This window comes from Notolepis coatsorum (genome assembly GCF_963971535.1).
Source record: "Notolepis coatsorum genome assembly, chromosome: 2".
In the NCBI taxonomy this organism is placed as follows: Eukaryota; Metazoa; Chordata; class Actinopteri; order Aulopiformes; family Paralepididae; genus Notolepis; species Notolepis coatsorum.
The window spans coordinates 161,765,012-161,786,617 of NC_140166.1; the positions used below are offsets into that span (position 1 = coordinate 161,765,012).

The 21,606-nt window shown below is 47.5% G+C and overlaps 1 protein-coding gene across 1 annotated transcript in view; it reads left to right on the plus strand.

The window, feature by feature from the left end:
- Nucleotides 1-20,881, plus strand: part of dspb (desmoplakin b) — a 112,834-nt gene extending 91,953 nt beyond the window's left edge. Inside the window, exon 24 of the mRNA XM_084308370.1 lies at nt 435-20,881. Within this exon, the coding sequence (XP_084164496.1) occupies nt 435-20,180 (19,746 nt within the window). The 3' untranslated portion in view covers nt 20,181-20,881. The remainder of the gene's footprint in view (nt 1-434) is intronic.
- The last annotated feature ends 725 nt before the right edge of the window (nt 20,882-21,606 follow it).

Consider the following 21,606-nt stretch of genomic DNA (forward strand, 5'->3'; position numbering starts at 1 on the left):
TTTAAAATTATGTTTGCAGCCATGATCTCAAAATCAAATAGCATTTTCTATCTATCTGACTCAAGAAATCAGATGTTTTCAAAAATATCTGTAATCAGATCTTTTTGTAATGGTAATAGATTACATTTAACATCTTTTGTAAACCCTCTATGATCTGATTATAATGTGCTCAATTACCCCCCAGCCCTGTATATCTAACTGTGTTGTTTTAATGTATTTTGTGATGTGATTTGAATTTCGCCATTTGAGCCATTGTCTTGTAATAGTGTCACTTGTTACATGTTTGTATACAGTAATGTTGCATACAGATAATCTGATGATAATTTAATATTCTTGCGCTAATATATATTTTTTTCTTTCCCAACCCCCCAATCTCTTTTCCGTGCCCTCTTTGTTTTGTTCTATTCCTCTCCTCTTCCTGTGTTTCTCTGCAGACAACATCCCTGATCCAGTCCACTCAGTCCAAGTACGGTGACATGGTGCAGGAGAGAGACACTCTCACACTGAAGCTGAAGATGTCAGACCAGGATAAGGACCGTTTCCAGAATCTAGAAGAGGAACTCCGCCGCCTTAAACTCTCCCTGGAATCTGAGCACCGGCACAAACAGCATCTGCAAGAGGAGAATGAGAAAGTGAAAAAGGATTACGTTTATTGGAAGGACCGGTATGAGAGCAAAGAGGGGCAAGTCAGGCAGTATGACTCGGATAAGGAGCACCTGGAGCGTGAGAGGAACTCCATGAAGGATGAGATAGAGAGGCTGATGAGGGATCTTAAAGGCGTGGAGAAGACGTACAAGAGCAGGATGTCAGTCCTTCAGAGTGAGCTGACAGAGGTGACTTCAACCAGAAGAACCACGGAAAGTGGGCTGCAGACCTTTAGGGAGCACCGCAGCCTGGACCCGTGCACTCTAATCTTCGATGGTGTTCGCAAGCCAGTCACTGCACCAAAGTTGCTTGCTTGTAGTGTCCTGGATGAGACTACATTTAACCAACTGAGGCAAGGACAGAAGACTGTAACAGAAGTGTCTGTGGATAAAAAGGTCAGTCTGAAAGGGACTGGGCCCATAGCTGGGGTAATACTTAATAACCAGATGAAAACCAAAAAGACCCTGACAGAGGCAAAGAAAGAGGATCTCTTGCCCCCAGATAGCGCTGACCTGCTGCTGGATGCTCAGGCTGCGACAGGCCACATTATCGATCCAATAAACAATCAGAAACTGACAGTGGAGGAGGCGTGTGACCAAGGTGTGGTAGATGAGGATGACAAGCAGCGGCTGCTGGCAGCAGAGGCAGCTGCTGTGGGATACCGTGACCCTGTCACAGGAAAACCTTTGTCAGCATTTCAGGCCATGAAGAAGGGGTTGATTGACAAGAACACAGCAGTACGTCTGCTTCAAGCCCAGGAGTCTGTGGGAGGCATCCTAGATCCAATCCTCAGTGTGTTCCTTTCCAAAGACACAGCGATGGAGCGTGATCTCATTGATGAAGACATGTGTCACACTCTGAATCAGAGGCCAGAGTGCTACCTGGACCCAGAGACTGAGCTGGGTGCCAGCTATGTGTCGCTGAAGAAAAGGTGCAAGATAGAGCCTCAAACAAACCTTCTGCTACTCCCTGTCAGTGAGAAACAAGACCCATCTAAACTGGTCTTTGATGGAGTCCGCAAGTCAGTCACAGCAAAACATTTGCTTGATTGTGGTGTCCTGGATAAGCCCACCTTTAACCAACTAGTGAAGGGGCAGAAGACCATTCCAGAGGTGTCAGATGACAAAAAGGTCAGTTTGAAAGGGACTGGGCCCATAGCTGGAGTGATAATTGGAGCCAGAGGCAAGAAGACCCTGACAGAGGCCAAGAACGAGAATCTCTTGGCCCCAGATACTGCTGACTTACTACTAGATGCTCAGGCTGCCACAGGCCACATCATCGACCCCATAAACAATCAGAAATTGACAGTAGATGAAGCGCTTGCCAAAGGAGTTGTTGATAAGGGGGATAGAGACAGGTTGTTAGCAGCAGAAGCTTCGGCCATTGGGTATAAAGACCCCTGCAGCGCAAAACCCCTTTCAACGTATCAGGCTATGAGGAAGGGATCGATTGACAAAGATACAGCACTACGTCATCTCCAGGCTCAGGAGGCTGTGGGTGGCATCCTGGACCCCATCCTCAGTGTATTCCTGCCCAAAGACATAGCTATAGAGCGCAACCTTCTAGATGAAGAACTCTCTAGGGCACTAAATCAGAACCCTCAGTGCTACTTGGACCCAGACACAGAAGAAGACACCAGCTATGAGTCTTTGAAGAAAAGATGCAAAATAGAGCCTCATACTGGCCTGCTTATTCTGCCTATCATTAAGAGTCTAGACCCTTCCAAACTGATCTTTGATGGAGTCCGCAAGCCAGTCACAGCTCAGCAATTGCTTGATTGTGGTGTCCTGGACAAGCCTACCTTTAACCAGCTGGTGAAGGGGAAGAAGACGATTCCAGAGGTGTCAGAGGAGAAGAAGGTCAGTTTGAAAGGGACTGGGCCCATAGCTGGAGTGATTGCTGGACCACAAGGCAAAAAGTCCCTGAAAGACGCCAAGAAAGAGAATCTCTTGCCCCCAGATAGTGCTGACTTATTACTGGATGCTCAGGCCGCCACAGGCCACATTATCGACCCAATAAACAATAAAAAACTGACAGTAGATGAAGCTTGTGCAAAAGAAATGGTCGATAAGGGGGACAGAGATAGATTGTTAGCAGCAGAAGCTGCTGCCATTGGCTACAAAGACCCCAGCAGCACCAAGCTCCTCTCAACATATGAGGCCATGCAGAAGGGATTGATTGACAAAAATACAGCACTGCGTCATCTCCAGGCCCAGGAGGCTGTGGGTGGCATCCTGGACCCCATCCTCAGTGTCTTCCTGCCCAGAGACACAGCTATAAAGCGCAACCTTCTAGATAAGGATCTCTCAGATGCTTTAAACCAGAACCCTCAGTGCTACGTGGACCCAGACACAGATGAAGGTGACATCTATGAGTCTTTGAAGAAGAAATGCAAGACAGAGTCTGATACTGGCCTGCATATGCTGCCCATCCCTAAAAGGCTAGATCCTTCCAAACTGGTATTTGATGGTGTCCGTAAACCAGTCACAGCTCAGCAATTGCTTGATTGTGGTGTCGTGGACAAGCCCACCTTTAACCAGCTAGTGAAGGGGAATAAGACAATTCCAGAGGTGTCAGAGGAGAAGAAGGTCAGTTTGAAAGGGACTGGGCCCATAGCTGGAGTGATTGCTGGACCACAAGGCAGAAAGTCCCTGAAAGACGCCAAGAAAGAGAATCTCTTGCCCCCAGATAGTGCTGACTTATTACTGGATGCTCAGGCCGCCACAGGCCACATTATCGACCCAATAAACAATAAAAAACTGACAGTAGATGAAGCTTGTGCAAAAGAAGTGGTCGATAAGGCAGACAGAGATAGATTATTAACAGCGGAAGCTGCTGCCATTGGCTACAAAGACCCCACCAGTGCAAAGCCCCTCTCAGTGTTTGAGGCCATGAAGAAAGGATTGATTGATAAAAATACAGCACTGCGTCATCTCCAGGCCCAGGAGGCTGTGGGTGGCATCCTGGACCCCATCCTTAGTGTCTTCCTGCCCAGAGACACAGCTATAAAGCGCAACCTTCTGGATAAGGATCTCTCAGATGCTTTAAACCAGAACCCTCAGTGCTACGTGGACCCAGACACAGATGAAGGTGACATCTATGAGTCTTTGAAGAAGAAATGCAAGACAGAGTCTGATACTGGCCTGCATATGCTGCCCATCCCTAAAAGGCTAGATCCTTCCAAACTGGTATTTGATGGTGTCCGTAAACCAGTCACAGCTCAGCAATTGCTTGATTGTGGTGTCCTGGACAAGCCCACCTTTAACCAGCTAGTGAAGGGGAATAAGACAATTCCAGAGGTGTCAGAGGAGAAGAAGGTCAGTTTGAAAGGGACTGGGCCCATAGCTGGAGTGATTGCTGGACCACAAGGCAGAAAGTCCCTGAAAGACGCCAAGAAAGAGAATCTCTTGCCCCCAGATAGTGCTGACTTATTGCTGGATGCTCAGGCCGCCACAGGCCACATTATCGACCCAATAAACAATAAAAAACTGACAGTAGATGAAGCTTGTGCAAAAGAAGTGGTCGATAAGGCAGACAGAGATAGATTATTAGCAGCGGAAGCTGCTGCCATTGGCTACAAAGACCCCAGCAGTGCAAAGCCCCTCTCAGTGTTTGAGGCCATGAAGAAAGGATTGATTGACAAAAATACAGCACTGCGTCATCTCCAGGCCCAGGAGGCTGTGGGTGGCATCCTGGACCCCATCCTCAGTGTCTTTCTGCCCAGAGACACAGCTATAAAGCGCAATCTTTTAGATAAGGATCTCTCAGATGCTTTAAACCAGAACCCTCAGTGCTACGTGGACCCAGACACAGATGAAGGTGACATCTATGAGTCTTTGAAGAAGAAATGCAAGACAGAGTCTGATACTGGCCTGCATATGCTGCCCATCCCTAAAAGGCTAGATCCTTCCAAACTGGTATTTGATGGTGTCCGTAAACCAGTCACAGCTCAGCAATTGCTTGATTGTGGTGTCCTGGACAAGCCCACCTTTAACCAGCTAGTGAAGGGGAATAAGACAATTCCAGAGGTGTCAGAGGAGAAGAAGGTCAGTTTGAAAGGGACTGGGCCCATAGCTGGAGTGATTGCTGGACCACAAGGCAGAAAGTCCCTGAAAGACGCCAAGAAAGAGAATCTCTTGCCCCCAGATAGTGCTGACTTATTGCTGGATGCTCAGGCCGCCACAGGCCACATTATCGACCCAATAAACAATAAAAAACTGACAGTAGATGAAGCTTGTGCAAAAGAAGTGGTCGATAAGGCAGACAGAGATAGATTATTAGCAGCGGAAGCTGCTGCCATTGGCTACAAAGACCCCAGCAGTGCAAAGCCCCTCTCAGTGTTTGAGGCCATGAAGAAAGGATTGATTGACAAAAATACAGCACTGCGTCATCTCCAGGCCCAGGAGGCTGTGGGTGGCATCCTGGACCCCATCCTCAGTGTCTTCCTGCCCAGAGACACAGCTATAAAGCGCAATCTTTTAGATAAGGATCTCTCAGATGCTTTAAACCAGAACCCTCAGTGCTACGTGGACCCAGACACAGATGAAGGTGACATCTATGAGTCTTTGAAGAAGAAATGCAAGACAGAGTCTGATACTGGCCTGCATATGCTGCCCATCCCTGAAAGGTTAGATCCTTCCAAACTGGTCTTTGATGGTGTCCGTAAACCAGTCACAGCTCAGCAATTGCTTGATTGTGGTGTCCTGGACAAGCCCACCTTTAACAAGCTAGTGAAGAAGCAGAAGACTATTCCAGAGGTGTCAGAGGAGAAAAAGGTCAGTTTGAAAGGGACTGGGCCCATAGCTGGAGTGATAGCTGGACCACAACGCAAAAAGTCCTTGAAAGACGCCAAGAAAGAGAATCTCTTGCCCCCAGATAGTGCTGACTTATTACTGGATGCTCAGGCTGCCACAGGCCACATTATTGACCCCATAAACAATCAGAAACTGACAGTAGATGAAGCTTGTGCAAAAGAAGTGGTCGATAAGGCGGACATAGATAGATTATTAGCAGCAGAAGCTGCTGCCATTGGCTACAAAGACCCGAGTACCGCCAAGCCCCTCTCAGTATTTGAGGCCATGAAGAAGGGATTGATTGACAAAAATACAGCACTGCGTCATCTCCAGGCCCAGGAGGCTGTGGGTGGCATCCTGGACCCCATCCTCAGTGTGTTCCTGCCCAGAGACACAGCTATAAAGCGCAACCTTCTGGATGAAGAACTCTCTAGTGCACTAAATCAGAACCCTCAGTGTTACTTGGACCCAGACACAGAAGAAGACACCAGCTATGAGTCTTTGAAGAAAATATGCAAAATAGAGCCTAATACTGGCCTGCTTATTCTGCCTATCATTAAGAGTCTAGATCCTTCCAAATTGATCTTTGATGGAGTCCGCAAGCCAGTCACAGCTCAGCAATTGCTTGATTGTGGTGTCCTGGACAAGCCCACCTTTAACAAGCTGGTGAAGGGGAAGAAGACGATTCCAGAGGTATCGGAGGAGAAGAAGATCAGTTTGAAAGGGACTGGGCCCATAGCTGGAGTTATTGCTGGACCACGAGGCAAAAAGTCCCTGAAAGATGCCAAGAAAGAGAATCTCTTGCCCCCAGATAGTGCTGATTTATTACTGGATGCTCAGGCCGCCACAGGCCACATTATCGACCCCATAAACAATCAAAAACTGACAGTAGATGAAGCTTGTGCAAAAGAAGTGGTCGATAAGGGGGACAGAGCTAGATTGTTAGCAGTAGAAGCTGCTGCCATTGGCTACAAAGACCCCAGCAGCACCAAGCTCCTCTCAACATATGAGGCCATGAAGAAGGGATTGATTGACAAAGGTACAGCACTACGTCATCTCCAGGCCCAGGAGGCTGTGGGTGGCATCCTGGACCCCATCCTCAGTGTCTTCCTGCCCAGAGACACAGCTATAAAGCGCAACCTTCTGGATAAGGATCTCTCAGATGCCTTAAACCAGAACCCTCAGTGCTACGTGGACCCAGACACAGATGAAGGTGACATCTATGAGTCTTTGAAGAAGAAATGCAAGACAGAGTCTGATACTGGCCTGCATATTCTGCCCATCCCTGAAAGGCTAGATCCTTCCAAACTGGTCTTTGATGGTGTCCGTAAACCAGTCACAGCTCAGCAATTGCTTGATTGTGGTGTCCTGGACAAGCCCACCTTTAACCAGTTAGTGAAGAAGCAGAAGACTATTCCAGAGGTGTCAGAGGAGAAAAAGGTCAGTTTGAAGGGGACTGGACCGGTAGCTGCAGTGATTGCTGGACCACAAGGCAAAAAGTCCTTGAAAGACGCCAAGAAAGAGAAACTCTTGCCCCCAGATATTGCTGATTTACTACTGGATGCTCAGGCCGCCACAGGCCACATCATCGACCCAGTAGCCAATAAGAGACTGACAGTAGAAGAAGCTTGTACAAGAGGAGTGGTAGATAAGGGGGACAGAGATAGGTTGTTAGCAGCAGAGGCTGCTGCCGTTGGCTACAAAGACCCCAAGAGTCTCAAGCCCCTCTCAGTGTTTGAGGCCATGAAGAAGGGATTGATTGACAAAGGTACAGCACTGCGTCATCTCCAGGCTCAGGAGGCTGTGGGTGGCATCCTGGACCCCATCCTCAGTGTGTTCCTGCCCAAAGACACAGCTATAAAGCGCAACCTTCTAGATGAAGAACTCTCTAGTGCACTAAATCAGAACCCTCAGTGCTACTTGGACCCAGACACAGAAGAAGACACCAGCTATGAGTCTTTGAAGAAAAGATGCAAAATAGAGCCTCATACTGCCCTGCTTATTCTGCCTATCATTAAGAGTCTAGATCCTTCCAAACTGATCTTTGATGGAGTCCGCAAGCCAGTCACAGCTCAGCAATTGCTTGATTGTGGTGTCCTGGACAAGCCCACCTTTAACCAGCTGGTGAAGGGAAAGAAGACGATTCCAGAGGTGTCAGAGGAGAAGAAGGTCAGTTTGAAAGGGACTGGGCCCATAGCTGGAGTGATTGCTGGACCACAAGGCAAAAAGTCCCTGAAAGACGCCAAGAAAGAGAATCTCTTGCCCCCAGATAGTGCTGATTTACTACTGGATGCTCAGGCCGCCACAGGCCACATCATCGACCCCATAAACAATCAAAAACTGACAGTAGATGAAGCTTGTGCAAAAGAAGTGGTCGATAAGGGGGCCAGAGATAGATTGTTAGCAGCGGAAGCTGCTGCCATTGGCTACAAAGATCCCAGCAGTGCAAAGCCCCTCTCAGTGTTTGAGGCCATGAAGAAAGGATTGATTGACAAAAATACAGCACTGCGTCATCTCCAGGCCCAGGAGGCTGTGGGTGGCATCCTGGACCCCATCCTCAGTGTCTTCCTGCCCAGAGACACAGCTATAAAGCGCAACCTTCTGGATAAGGATCTCTCAGATGCTTTAAACCAGAAGCCTCAGTGCTATGTGGACCCAGACACAGATGAAGTTGATAGCTATGAGTCTTTGAAGAAAAAGTGCAAGACAGAGTCTGATACTGGCCTGCATATTCTGCCCATCCCTGAAAGGCTAGATCCTTCCAAACTGGTGTTTGATGGTGTCCGTAAACCAGTCACAGCTCAGCAATTGCTTGATTGTGGTGTCCTGGACAAGCCCACCTTTAACCAGCTAGTGAAGAAGCAGAAGACTATTCCAGAGGTGTCAGAGGAGAAAAAGGTCAGTTTGAAGGGGACTGGACCGGTAGCTGCAGTGATAGCTGGACCACAAGGAAAAAAGTCCTTGAAAGACGCCAAGAAAGAGAAACTCTTGACCCCAGATATCGCTGATTTACTACTGGATGCTCAGGCAGCCACAGGCCACATCATCGACCCAGTAGCCAATAAGAGACTGACTGTAGAAGAAGCTTGTACAAGAGGAGTGGTAGATAAGGGGGACAGAGATAGGTTGTTAGCAGCAGAGGCTGCTGCCGTGGGCTACAAAGACCCCAAGAGTACCAAGCCCCTCTCAGTGTTTGAGGCCATGAAGAAGGGATTGATTGACAAAGGTACAGCACTGCGTCATCTCCAGGCCCAAGAGGCTGTGGGTGGCATCCTGGACCCCATCCTAAGTGTATTCCTGCCCAAAGAGACAGCTATAAAGCGTAACCTTCTAGATGAAGAACTCTCTAGTGCACTAAATCAGAACCCTCAGTGCTACTTGGACCCAGACACAGAAGAAGACACCAGCTATGAGTCTTTGAAGAAAAGATGCAAAATAGAGCCTAATACTGGCCTGCTTATTCTGCCTATCATTAAAAGTCTAGATCCTTCCAAACTGATCTTTGATGGAGTCCGCAAGCCAGTCACAGCTCAGCAATTGCTTGATTGTGGTGTCCTGGACAAGCTCACCTTTAACAAGCTGGTGAAGGGGAAGAAGACGATTCCAGAGGTGTCGGAGGAGAAGAAGGTCAGTTTGAAAGGGACTGGGCCCATAGCTGGAGTGATTGCTGGACCACAAGGCAAAAAGTCCCTGAAAGATGCCAAGAAGGAGAATCTCTTGCCCCCAGATAGTGCTGACTTATTACTGGATGCTCAGGCCGCCACAGGACACATTATTAACCCCATAAACAATCAAAAACTGACGGTAGATGAAGCTTGTGCAAAAGAAGTGGTCGATAAGGGGGACAGAGATAGACTGTTAGCAGCAGAAGCTGCTGCCATTGGCTACAAAGACCCCAGCAGCACCAAGCTCCTATCAACATATGAGGCCATGAAGAAGGGATTGATTGACAAAAATACAGCACTGCGTCATCTCCAGGCTCAGGAGGCTGTGGGTGGCATACTGGACCCCATCCTCAGCGTGTTCCTGCCAAAAGACACAGCTATAAAGCGCAACCTTCTGGATGAAGATCTCGCCCATTCTTTAAACCAGAACCCTCAGTGCTACGTGGACCCAGACACAGATGAAGGTGACAGCTATAAGTCTTTGATGAAGAAATGCAAGACAGAATCTGATACTGGCCTGCATATTCTGCCCATCCCTGAAAGGCTAGATCCTTCCAAACTGGTATTTGATGGTGTCCGTAAACCAGTCACAGCTCAGCAATTGCTTGATTGTGGTGTCCTGGACAAGCCCACCTTTAACAAGCTAGTGAAGAAGCAGAAGACTATTCCAGAGGTGTCAGAGGAGAAAAAGGTCAGTTTGAAAGGGACTGGACCGGTAGCTGCAGTGATAGCTGGACCACAAGGCAAAAAGTCTTTGAAAGATGCCAAGAAAGAGAATCTCTTGCCCCCAGATATCGCTGATTTACTACTGGATGCTCAGGCCGCCACAGGCCACATCATCGACCCAGTAGCCAATAAGAAACTGACAGTAGAAGAAGCTTGTACAAGAGGAGTGGTAGATAAGGGGGACAGAGAGAGGTTGTTAGCAGCAGAGGCTGCTGCCGTGGGCTACAAGGAACCTAAGAGTACCAAGCCCCTCTCAGTGTTTGAGGCCATGAAGAAGGGATTGATTGACAAAGATACAGCACTACGTCATCTCCAGGCACAAGAGGCTGTGGGTGGCATCCTGGACCCCATCCTAAGTGTATACCTGCCCAAAGAGACAGCAATAAAGCGCAACCTTCTAGATGAAGATCTCTCTCGTTCTTTAAAACAGAACCCTCAGTGCTATGTGGACCCAGACACAGAAGAAGGCACCAGCTATGAGTCTTTGAAGAAAAAGTGCAAGACAGAGTCTGATACTGGCCTGCTTATTCTGCCCATCCCTGAGAGGCTAGATCCTTCCAAACTGGTCTTTGATGGTGTCCGTAAACCAGTCACAGCTCAGCAATTGCTTGATTGTGGTGTCCTGGACAAGCCCACCTTTAACAAGCTAGTGAAGAAGCAGAAGACTATTCCAGAGGTGTCAGAGGAGAAAAAGGTCAGTTTGAAGGGGACTGGACCGGTAGCTGCAGTGATAGCTGGACCACAAGGCAAAAAGTCCTTGAAAGATGCCAAGAAAGAGAAGATCTTGCCCCCAGATATTGCTGATTTACTACTGGATGCTCAGGCCGCCACAGGCCACATCATCGACCCAGTAGCCAATAAGAGACTGACAGTAGAAGAAGCTTGTACAAGAGGCGTGGTAGATAAGGGGGACAGAGAGAGGTTGTTAGCAGCAGAGGCTGCTGCCGTGGGCTACAAAGACCCCAAGAGTACCAAGCCCCTCTCAGTGTTTGAGGCCATGAAGAAGGGAATGATTGACAAAGGTACAGCACTGCGTCATCTCCAGGCTCAGGAGGCTGTGGGTGGCATCCTGGACCCCATCCTAAGTGTATACCTGCCCAAAGAGACAGCTATAAAGCGCAACCTTCTAGATGAAGATCTCTCACGTTCTTTAACCCAGAACCCTGAGTGCTATCTGGACCCAGACACAGAAGAAGGCACCAGCTATGAGTCTCTGAAGAAAATATGCAAGACAGAGTCTGATACTGGCCTGCATATTCTGCCCATCCCTGATAGGCTAGATCCTTCCAAACTGGTCTTTGATGGTGTCTGCAAGCCAGTCACAGCACAGCAATTGCTTGACTGTGGTGTCTTGGACAAGCCCACATTTAACCAGCTAGTGAAGAAGCAGAAGACTATTCCAGAGGTGTCAGATGAGAAGAAGGTCAGTTTGAAAGGGACCGGGCCCATAGCTGGAGTGATAGCTGGACCACAAGGCAAAAAGTCCCTGAACGAGGCCAAGAAAGAGAAACTCTTGCCCCCAGATATTGCTGATTTACTACTGGATGCTCAGGCCGCCACAGGCCACATCATCGACCCAGTAGCCAATAAGAGACTGACAGTAGAAGAAGCTTGTACAAGAGGCGTGGTAGATAAGGGGGACAGAGAGAGGTTGTTAGCAGCAGAGGCTGCTGCCATGGGCTACAAAGACCCCAAGAGTACCAAGCCCCTCTCAGTGTTTGAGGCCATGAAGAAGGGAATGATTGACAAAGGTACAGCACTGCGTCATCTCCAAGCTCAGGAGGCTGTGGGTGGCATCCTGGACCCCATCCTCAGTGTATTCCTTCCCAAAGACACAGCTATAAAGCGCAACCTTCTAGATGAAGATCTCTCTCGTTCTTTAAACCAGAACCCTCAGTGCTACCTGGACCCAGACACAGAAGAAGGCACCAGCTATGGGTCTCTGAAGAAAATATGCAAGACAGAGTCGCGTACTGGCTTACATTTTCTGCCTATCATTGAGAGGCTAGATCCTTCCAAACTGGTATTTGATGGAGTCTGCAAGTCAGTCACGGCACAGCAATTGCTTGATTGTGGTGTCCTGGACAAGCCCACCTTTAACCAGCTAGTGAAAGGGGAGAAGACTGTTCCAGAGGTGTCGGAGGAGAAAAAGGTCAGTTTGAAAGGGACTGGGCCCATAGCTGGACTGATTGCTGGACTACAAGGGAAAATGTCCCTGAAAGAGGCCAATAAAGAGAATCTCTTGCCCCCAGAGAGTGCTAAACTACTACTAGACGCTCAGGCTGCCACAGGCCATATCATCGACCCAGTAACCAATAACAGACTGACAGTAGATGAAGCTTGTACAAGAGGAGTGGTAGATAAGGGGGACAGAGATAGGTTGTTAGCAGCAGAGGCGGCTGCCGTTGGCTACAAAGACCCCAAGAGTACCAAGCCCCTCTCAGTGTTTGAGGCCATGAAGAAGGGAATGATTGATAAAGGTACAGCACTGCGTCATCTCCAGGCCCAAGAGGCTGTGGGTGGCATCCTGGACCCCATCCTCAGTGTGTTCCTGCCCAAGGAGACAGCTATAAAGCGCAACCTTCTAGATGAAGAACTCTCTAATGCACTAAATCAGAACCCTCAGTGCTACTTGGACCCAGACACAGAAGAAGACACCAGCTATGGGTCTCTGAAGAAAAGATGTGAGACAGAGTCATTTACTGGGCTACAATATCTGCCTATTAATGAGAGGTTAGAGCCTTCCCAACTGGTCTTTGATGGAGTCCGCAAGCCAGTCACAGCTCAGCAATTGCTTGATTGTGGTGTCCTGGACAAGCCCACATTTAACCAGCTAGTGAAAGGGGAGAAGACTGTTCAGGAAGTGGCACATGACAAAAAGGCCAATTTGAAAGGGACTGGACCCATAGCTGGAGTGATAGCTGGACTCCAAGGTAAAAAGTCCCTGAAAGAGGCAAAGAAAAATAATATCTTGCCCCCAGATACTGCTGACTTACTACTGGATGCTCAGGCCGCCACAGGCCACATCATCGATCCCATAAATAATAAGAGACTGACAGTAGATGAAGCTTGTACAATAGGAGTGGTAGATAAGGGGGACAGAGATAGGTTGTTAGCAGCTGAGGCTGCTGCCGTGGGCTACAAAGACCCCAAGAGTACCAAGCCCCTCTCAGTGTTTGAGGCTATGAAGAAGGGATTGATTGACAAAAATACAGCACTGCGTCATCTCCAGGCCCAGGAGGCTGTTGGTGGATTCCTTGACCCCATCCTCAGTGTCTTCCTGCCCAAAGACACAGCCATAAAGCGCAACCTTCTAGATGAAGACCTTTACCGTGCTCTAAACCAGAACCCTCAGTGCTATCTGGACCCAGACACAGAAAAAGGCACCAGCTATGGGTCTCTGAACAAAAGATGCAAGAAAGATTTTCGTACTGGCCTGCATTTTCTGCGTATCACTGAGAGGCTAGATCCTTCCAAACTAGTATTTGATGGAGTCCGTAAACCAGTTACTGCTCAGCAGTTGCTTGATTGTGGCGTCCTGGACAAGCCCACTTTTAACCAACTAGTGAAGGGGCAGAAGACAGTTACAGAGGTGTCAGTTGACAAAAAACTAAATTTGAAGGGATCTGGGTCCATAAGTGGAGTGATAGCTGGACCACTAGGTAAAATGTCTTTTACAGAGGCAAAGAAAGAGAATATCTTGCCCACAGATAGCGCTGACCTTTTACTGGATGCCCAAGCCGCCACAGGTCATATCACTGACCCCAGAACCAATATGAAACTCACGGTAGCGGAAGCTTGTGCCAAAGGAGTGGTGGATAAGCAGGATAGAGACAGGTTGTTAGCAGCAGAAGCTGCTGCCATTGGCTACAAAGACCCCAGCAGCACCAAGCCACTCTCAGTGTTTGAGGCCATGAAGAAGGGGTTGATTGACAAAAATACAGCACTGCGTCATCTCCAGGCCCAGGACGCTGTGGGTGGCATCCTGGACCCCATCCTCAGTGTGTTCCTGCCCAAAGAGACAGCTATAAAGCGCAACATTCTAGATGAAGACCTTCACCGTACTCTAAACCAGAACCCTCACTGTTACCTGGATCCAGACACAGAAAAAGGCACCAGCTATGGGTCTCTGAAGAAAAGATGCAAGCCAGAGTCTCGTACTGGCCTGCATTTTCTGCCTCTCACTGAGAACCTAGATCCTTCCAAACTGGTATTTGATGGAGTCCGTAAACCAGTTACAGCTCAACAGTTGCTTGATTGTGGCGTCCTGGACGAGCCCACTTTTAACCAACTAGTGAAGGGGCAGAAGACAGTTCCAGAGGTGTCAGTTGACAAAATGCTCAATTTGAAGGGAACTGGGTCCATAGCTGGAGTGATTGCTGGACCACAAGGCAAAAAGTCTCTGAAAGACGCCAAGAAAGAGAAACTCTTGTCCCCAGATAGTGCTGACTTACTACTGGAGGCTCAGGCCGCCACAGGCCACATCATTGACCCAGTAACCAATAAGAAACTGACAGTAGATGAAGCTTGTACAAGAGGAGTGGTAGATAAGGGGGACAGAGATAGGTTGTTAGCAGCTGAGGCTGCTGCCGTGGGCTACAAAGACCCCAAGAGTACCAAGCCCCTCTCAGTTTTTGAGGCCATGAAGAAGGGGTTGATTGACAAAGATACAGCACTACGTCATCTCCAGGCCCAGGAGGCTGTGGGTGGCATCCTGGACCCCATCCTCAGTGTGTTCCTGCCCAAAGACACAGCTGTAAAGCGACACCTTTTAGATCAAGTTCTCTACCATGCTTTAAACCAGAGCCCTGAGTGCTATATAGACCCAGACAACCAAAAACGTGTGAGCTATGTGTCTCTGAAGAAAAGATGCAAGGCAGAGCCCAGCACAAGCCTGCTACTTATACCTGTTGATGATAAATCGAACCTACACTCCTCCACACTTGTCTTTGATGGTATTTGTAAACCTGTCACAGCACAGCAGCTACTTGATTGTGGTGTCCTGGACAAGCTCACCTTAGAACAGTTAGTGAAGGGGCAGAAAACTATCCCAGAGGTGTCTGTGGACAAAAGGGTCAATCTTAAGGGGACTGACGCCATTGCTGGAGTAGCAGCTGGACCTCTAGGGAAAATGTCCCTTACGGAGGCTAAGAAACAGAACATCATGTCTTCAAACTGTGCTGACCTTCTACTCGAGGCCCAGGCTGCCACAGGCCACATCATTGACCCCAGAACAAATCAAAGGCTGACAGTAGAGGAGGCATGTGCCAGAGGAGTTGTGGATGTGGAGGATAAACAGAGATTACTGGCAGCTGAGGCAGCTGCTGTGGGTTATCGGGACCACACAGACAAGCCCCTGTCAGCGGGCCAGGCCTTGAGGAAGGGATTAATTGATAGTGATAAGGCTCTGCGTCTCCTCCAGGCTCAGGAGGCTGTGGGTGGCATTCTGGACCCCGTCCTCAGTGTGTTCCTCCCCCGAGACACCGCTATGGAACGGAACCTCATAGATGAAAACTTGTACCACGCCCTGATTCAGAACCCTGAGTGCTACTTGGATCCAGACACTCAACTGGGTGCCAGCTATATGTCCCTGAAGAGAAAATGTAAGCCAGATCCCAGCACTGGCCTGCTGCTACTCCCTATGCCAGAGAAGCCATTGACCGTTCAGGGGCTCCGGGGCCACGTGTCAGTCACAGACCTGGTGGATGCCAACCTCCTGGAGTGTTCCGATGTGGAACAGCTGAGGGCAGGAAAATTGACCAGTGGGGATATTGAACATCGCCTGCGTTCCTACCTGAGAGGCTCCACTTGCATTGCAGGCGTCTACGACGAAGCCACTGATAAAGTCATGCCCATCTATTGGGCCATGAAGGAGGGACTACTGCGGCCTGGCACCACCCTGGAACTATTGGAGGCACAGGCTGCCGGAGGCTTTGTAATTGACCCAGTAAATAACCTTTATCTGACTGTCACTGAGGCCTACAATAAACGTCTGGTTGGGCCAGAGTTCAAGAACAAGCTGCTGTCAGCAGAGAGGGCTGTGACTGGCTACAAACTACCAGGCACAAACAAGATCATCTCCTTGTTCCAGGCCATAGATAAGGGCCTCATAGAAAAGGGCCATGGGATCCGTCTACTTGAGGCCCAGATTGCCAGTGGGGGCATCATCGACCCTGAGCATAGTCACCGTATAGAGGTGGATGTGGCCTATAAGAAGGGCTACTTTGATGAAAAGATGAATGAGATCCTGACCTATGAAGGGGATGACACTAAGGGCTTCTTCGACCCTAACACACAGGAAAACCTGACCTATCTAGAGTTGAAGAAACGCTGTATCACTGATGAGAAGACTGGACTCCTCCTGTTGCCCATCATAGACAAGAGGAAGAAACAGCAGTCACACCAGTCCACTCAGAAGAACACCCTGAGAAAAAGGAGAGTGGTAATTGTAGACCCGGATACTAATAAGGAGATGACAGTGCGTGAGGCATATGACAAGGGGCTCATTGACTATGAGACGTTTATGGAGTTGTCAGATCAAGAGTGTGAATGGGAGGAAATCACCATCACTGCTCCAGATGGATCCACACGGTTAGTTATCATTGACAGGAAGACTGGAAAACAGTATGACATCCAAGAACTGCTGGAGCAGGGGGTGATTGATCAGTCAATGTATGAGAAATACCTCACCCAAAAAATTACTCTCTCTCAGTTTGCAGATGTTATCACTAGCAAGACCAACATCAGATCAGCATCATCTTCTCCATCACGGCCAGTATCTGCAACGACAACAAGAACTTCAACAAGAACTTCAACAAGAACTTCTGCAGCCACAGGGTCATTATTGGAGCTGTCAGAGCAGCAAGAGACTGAATGGGAAGAATTAACCATCACTGCTCAAAATGGATCCAAACGGTTGGTTATCGTTAACAGGAAGACTGGAAAACAGTATGACATCCAAGAACTGCTGGAGCAGGGGGTGATTGATCAGTCAATGTATGACAAATACCGCTCCCAAAGAATTACTCTCACTCAGTTTGGAGATATTGTCACCAGCAAGACCAATGTCAGGTCAGCATCAGCTTCCCCATTACCATCATTATCTCCAACGACAACAACAACAACAACAACAAGAATGTCAGGAGCTGCAAGGTCATCACTGGAGCTGTCAAAGCAAGAGTATCAATGGGAGCAAACCACCATCACTGCTCAAGATGGATCCACACGGATGGTTATCATTGACAGGAAGACTGGAAAACAGTATGACATCCAAGAACTCCTGGAGCAGGGGGTGATTGATCAGTCAACGTATGACAAATACCGCTCCCAAAGAATTACTCCCACTCAGTTTGCAGATATTATCACCAGCAAGACTAAAGCCAGATCATCATCTTCAACATCACCGCCATTATCTTCAACAACAACAACAACAACTTCAACAAGAAAGTCAGCAGCCACAGGGCCATCTTCTTTGACCTCAGGGCCATCACTGGAGCTGTCAAAGCAAGAGCATCAATGGGAGCAAACCACCATCACTGCTCAAGATGGATCCACACGGATGGTTATCATTGACAGGAAGACTGGAAAACGGTATGACATCCAAGAACTCCTGGAGCAGGGAGTGATTGATCAGTCAATGTATGACAAATACCACTCCCAAAGAATTACTCCCACTCAGTTTGCAGATATTATCACCAGCAAGACTAAAGCCAGATCATCATCATCTTCCCCATCACCGTCATTATCTTCATCGTCAAAAACAACTTCAACAGAAATGTCAGCAGCCACAAGGTCATCATTGGAGCTGTCAGAGCAAGAGTATGAATGGGAAGAAATCACCATCACTGCTCCAGGTGGATCCACACGGACGGTTATCATTGACAGGAAGACAGGAAAACAGTATGACATCCAAGAACTCCTGGAGCAGGGGGTGATTGATCAGTCAATGTATGATCAATACCGCTCCCAAAGAATTACTCCCACTCAGTTTGCAGATATTATCACCAGCAAGACTAAAGCCAGATCATCATCTTCAACATCACCGCCATTATCTTCAACAACAACAACAACAACAACAACTTCAACAAGAAAGTCAGCAGCCACAGGGCCATCTTCTTTGACCTCAGGGCCATCACTGGAGCTGTCAAAGCAAGAGCATCAATGGGAGCAAACCACCATCACTGCTCAAGATGGATCCACACGGATGGTTATCATTGACAGGAAGACTGGAAAACAGTATGACATCCAAGAACTCCTGGAGCAGGGAGTGATTGATCAGTCAATGTATGACAAATACCGCTCCCAAAGAATTACTCCCACTCAGTTTGCAGATATTATCACCAGCAAGGCCAACGCCAGATCAGCATCATCTTCCCCATCACCGTCATTATCTGCAATGACGACAACAACTACAACAAAGATTTCAGCAGCCACACAGCCATCATTGGAGCTGTCAAAGCAAGAGTATCAATGGGAGCAACCCACCATCACTGCTCAAGATGGATCCACACGGATGGTTATCATTGACAAGAAGACTGGAAAGCAGTATGACACTGGAGAACTGCTGGAGCAGGGGGTGATTGATCAGTCAATGTATGACAAATACCTCACCCAAAGAATTACTCCCACTCAGTTTGCAGATATTATCACCAGCAGGACTAAAGCCAGATTATCAGCATCTTCCCCATCACCTTCATTATCTTCAACAACAACAACAACAACAACAACAACAACTTCAACAACAACGCCAGCAGCCACAGGGCCATCTTCTTTGACCTCAAGGCCATCACTGGAGCTGTCAGAGCAAGAGTATCAATGGGAGCAAACCACCATCACTGCTCAAGATGGATCCACACGGATGGTTATCATTGACAGGAAGACTGGAAAGCAGTATGACATCCAAGAACTCCTGGAGCAGGGAGTGATTGATCAGTCAACGTATGACAAATACCACTCCCAAAGAATTACTCCCACTCAGTTTGCAGATATTATCACCAGCGAGACTAAAGCCAGATCATCATCATCTTCCCCATCACCGTCATTATCTTCATCGTCAAAAACAACTTCAACAAAAATATCAGCAGCCACAAGGTCATCATTGGAGCTGTCAGAGCAAGAGTATGAATGGGAAGAAATCACCATAACTGCTCCAGGTGGATCCACACGGACGGTTATCATTGACAGGAAGACTGGAAAACAGTATGACATCCAAGAACTACTGGAGCAGGGTGTGGTTGATCAGTCAATGTATGATCAATACCGCTCCCAAAGAATTACTCTCACTCAGTTTGCAGATATCATCACCAATAAGGCCAAAGACAGATCATCATCATCTTCTGCGTCTCCGGCATTATCTTCAACTACGACAAGAATGTCGGCAGCCACGGGGGCTTCATCTATGTCCTCGTCATCAGCAGTCTCGTCATCAAATTTCTCCCAGTTGACCGCGACAAAAACTAGCATGGTCACAGAACGCAGTGCCATTATCAGTGATGGAGACCTACCCTCCTCTGACTCCCTGAGGCACATGTCCAGTGTTTCTATCACCCTGGCCCCCCCTGATGAAACAGTGAATGAGCTGAGTCCTGTGGGGGCAGTCTTTGACCTACAGACCCTGGAGAAGATTTCCATCGCAGAGGCACAAATGCGTGGCCTGGTTGACTCTGTCACTGCCCAGAGACTGCTGGAGGCTCAGGCCTGTACTGGGGGCATTGTTAACCCTGTTAATGGCCAAAGACTGGGCATCCTGGAGGCCTCTCGCCAGGGCATCATAGATGAGGACATGGCTACTAGGCTGAAGCCTGCCCAAAAGGTCTACATTGGTTATGAGAATATCAAGACCAAGAAGAAAATGTCTGCTGCCCTGGCCATGAAGGAGAGGTGGCTGCCTTATGAAGCAGGCCAGAGGTTCTTGGAGTACCAGTTTGTGACAGGGGGACTGTATGATCCGGAAATGGGTTGTAAAAGAACCCTAGAGGAAGCCCTGAGATTAGGCTGGCTGGACGGGAGAGCGGCCCAGAAGCTCCAAGATACCAGACGCCATGCAAAGATACTAACATGCCCCAAGAGCAAACTTAAGATCTCCTACAAAGAGGCTATGGATAGCTGTCTAGTGGAGGAAAACACTGGTGTAAGGATGATCCAGGCTTCCTTCATGTCCTCCAAAGGTATCGCCAGCCCCTACAACTCTAACCCTGGCTCCACCCCTGGCTCCACGACTGGCTCACGACTGGGCTCTCGCAGGGGCAGTGTAGATCTGACTTCCTCCGCTTCCTCACTCAGCAGCAGCAGCAGCCAAGTCAGAACCAGCAGCTACACCCGCACCACCTACAACACCAGGTCCACTTACTAATCCACTATACATTTAAAAGGACATGATCATGCATTGCACACTGCTCTTGCTTAGCGCCGCTTGGTTGATTAACAAAGTAATGTTTTGGTCCCTTTGGACTTTTGTCAGAGTGTATCAGAAATGCAGAATAGGCTGGGTGGGTCTTAAGGAAATACATGGTTAATGTCTTAAACTTTTTGTTGACTCTTAGGTTTTAGCTTCAGTTCAATGGAAATGTCAATACAATATACTATACAGCATATCATTTAAATGGTCTATGAAAGAAACAAAAGTCCCAATGATATTTTATGTTAAAGTGAAAGAACGAATGAGAACCTGGGTATTTGAATTGAGATTATAACGTGTATGTTATTCTTTTTATTTTTTTGTATCAATTGGCTTTTCCCTTTCAAACTAGGCCTAAATAATCATGGCCATCTTGTTATTCACTTGCATACATTTTTTTCATAGGATCTTTATATAAAATAATTTGATTATTTTACAAGCTTTGTGTTTTTGGTAACATGGTGTTTACATTTGTTTGAAATCTAGAATAGTGCATATGCCTATTTTGTGTTTGTGACTAGGGGGAGATATAACATGGTATAATTTCTTCATTGCTTATAATTGGCCTAACCATTTGTGTTCTTAGAAGATGGGTCTGTTAACCCTGTTTAGTGCTTTGTAACCATTTTTCTATCTCTCAGAATAAAGATTTATCTTTGAAATCGTTGGGTTATTTGACACATGATAACACATTTCACTGCTACTGTACCAACAAATGACAATATTTAGCCTACTGATTTGTCAGCAGAGCAGCTGTGAACAAGTGTCTGGAGAACAGAGGACCACACCCATTCACAACGAGGAGACCGGCTCTCCCAATGTAGCCCACTGCAAAGCATCTACCCTCTTTTGCTTAGTTAAATGTGCTATACATAACATTCGACCACTAAGCGTCGCACTAGAGCACCAGCATTTCATTCATCCAATCAGGTGCATTCCATGTGGGGAAATTGGAAGAAGTTTACATGCACGCAACATGTAAACAACAACATATTTTGTTGCCAACATATTTTAAATGACAAATTCATTGGGGGGAAAGCAATACTTTTATTCTGCACCTCTCTAAAGGTTCAGTGGATGTATTAAACAAATAAAAATAAAAGGATTACATAAAAATATTATATATAAACATTAGCTACCAGAAATAGAGCTAATGTCAGCTACCATTTCATATAGCAGCTCTAATGTTTGGTGGCAAATGTTAGTGCTAATGCTTGCTAACAGCAAAATATGCTTTGCATTGTGGGATAGATGATTTGCATTGTGGGATATATGCTTTGCATTGTTTAAAATACAATATAAAGAGGGCAATGTTAGAAGACAATGATAAAAAGAGGAAACAATTCACTGGTGGTTGGAAGTCAATTTATGAAGCTTTATA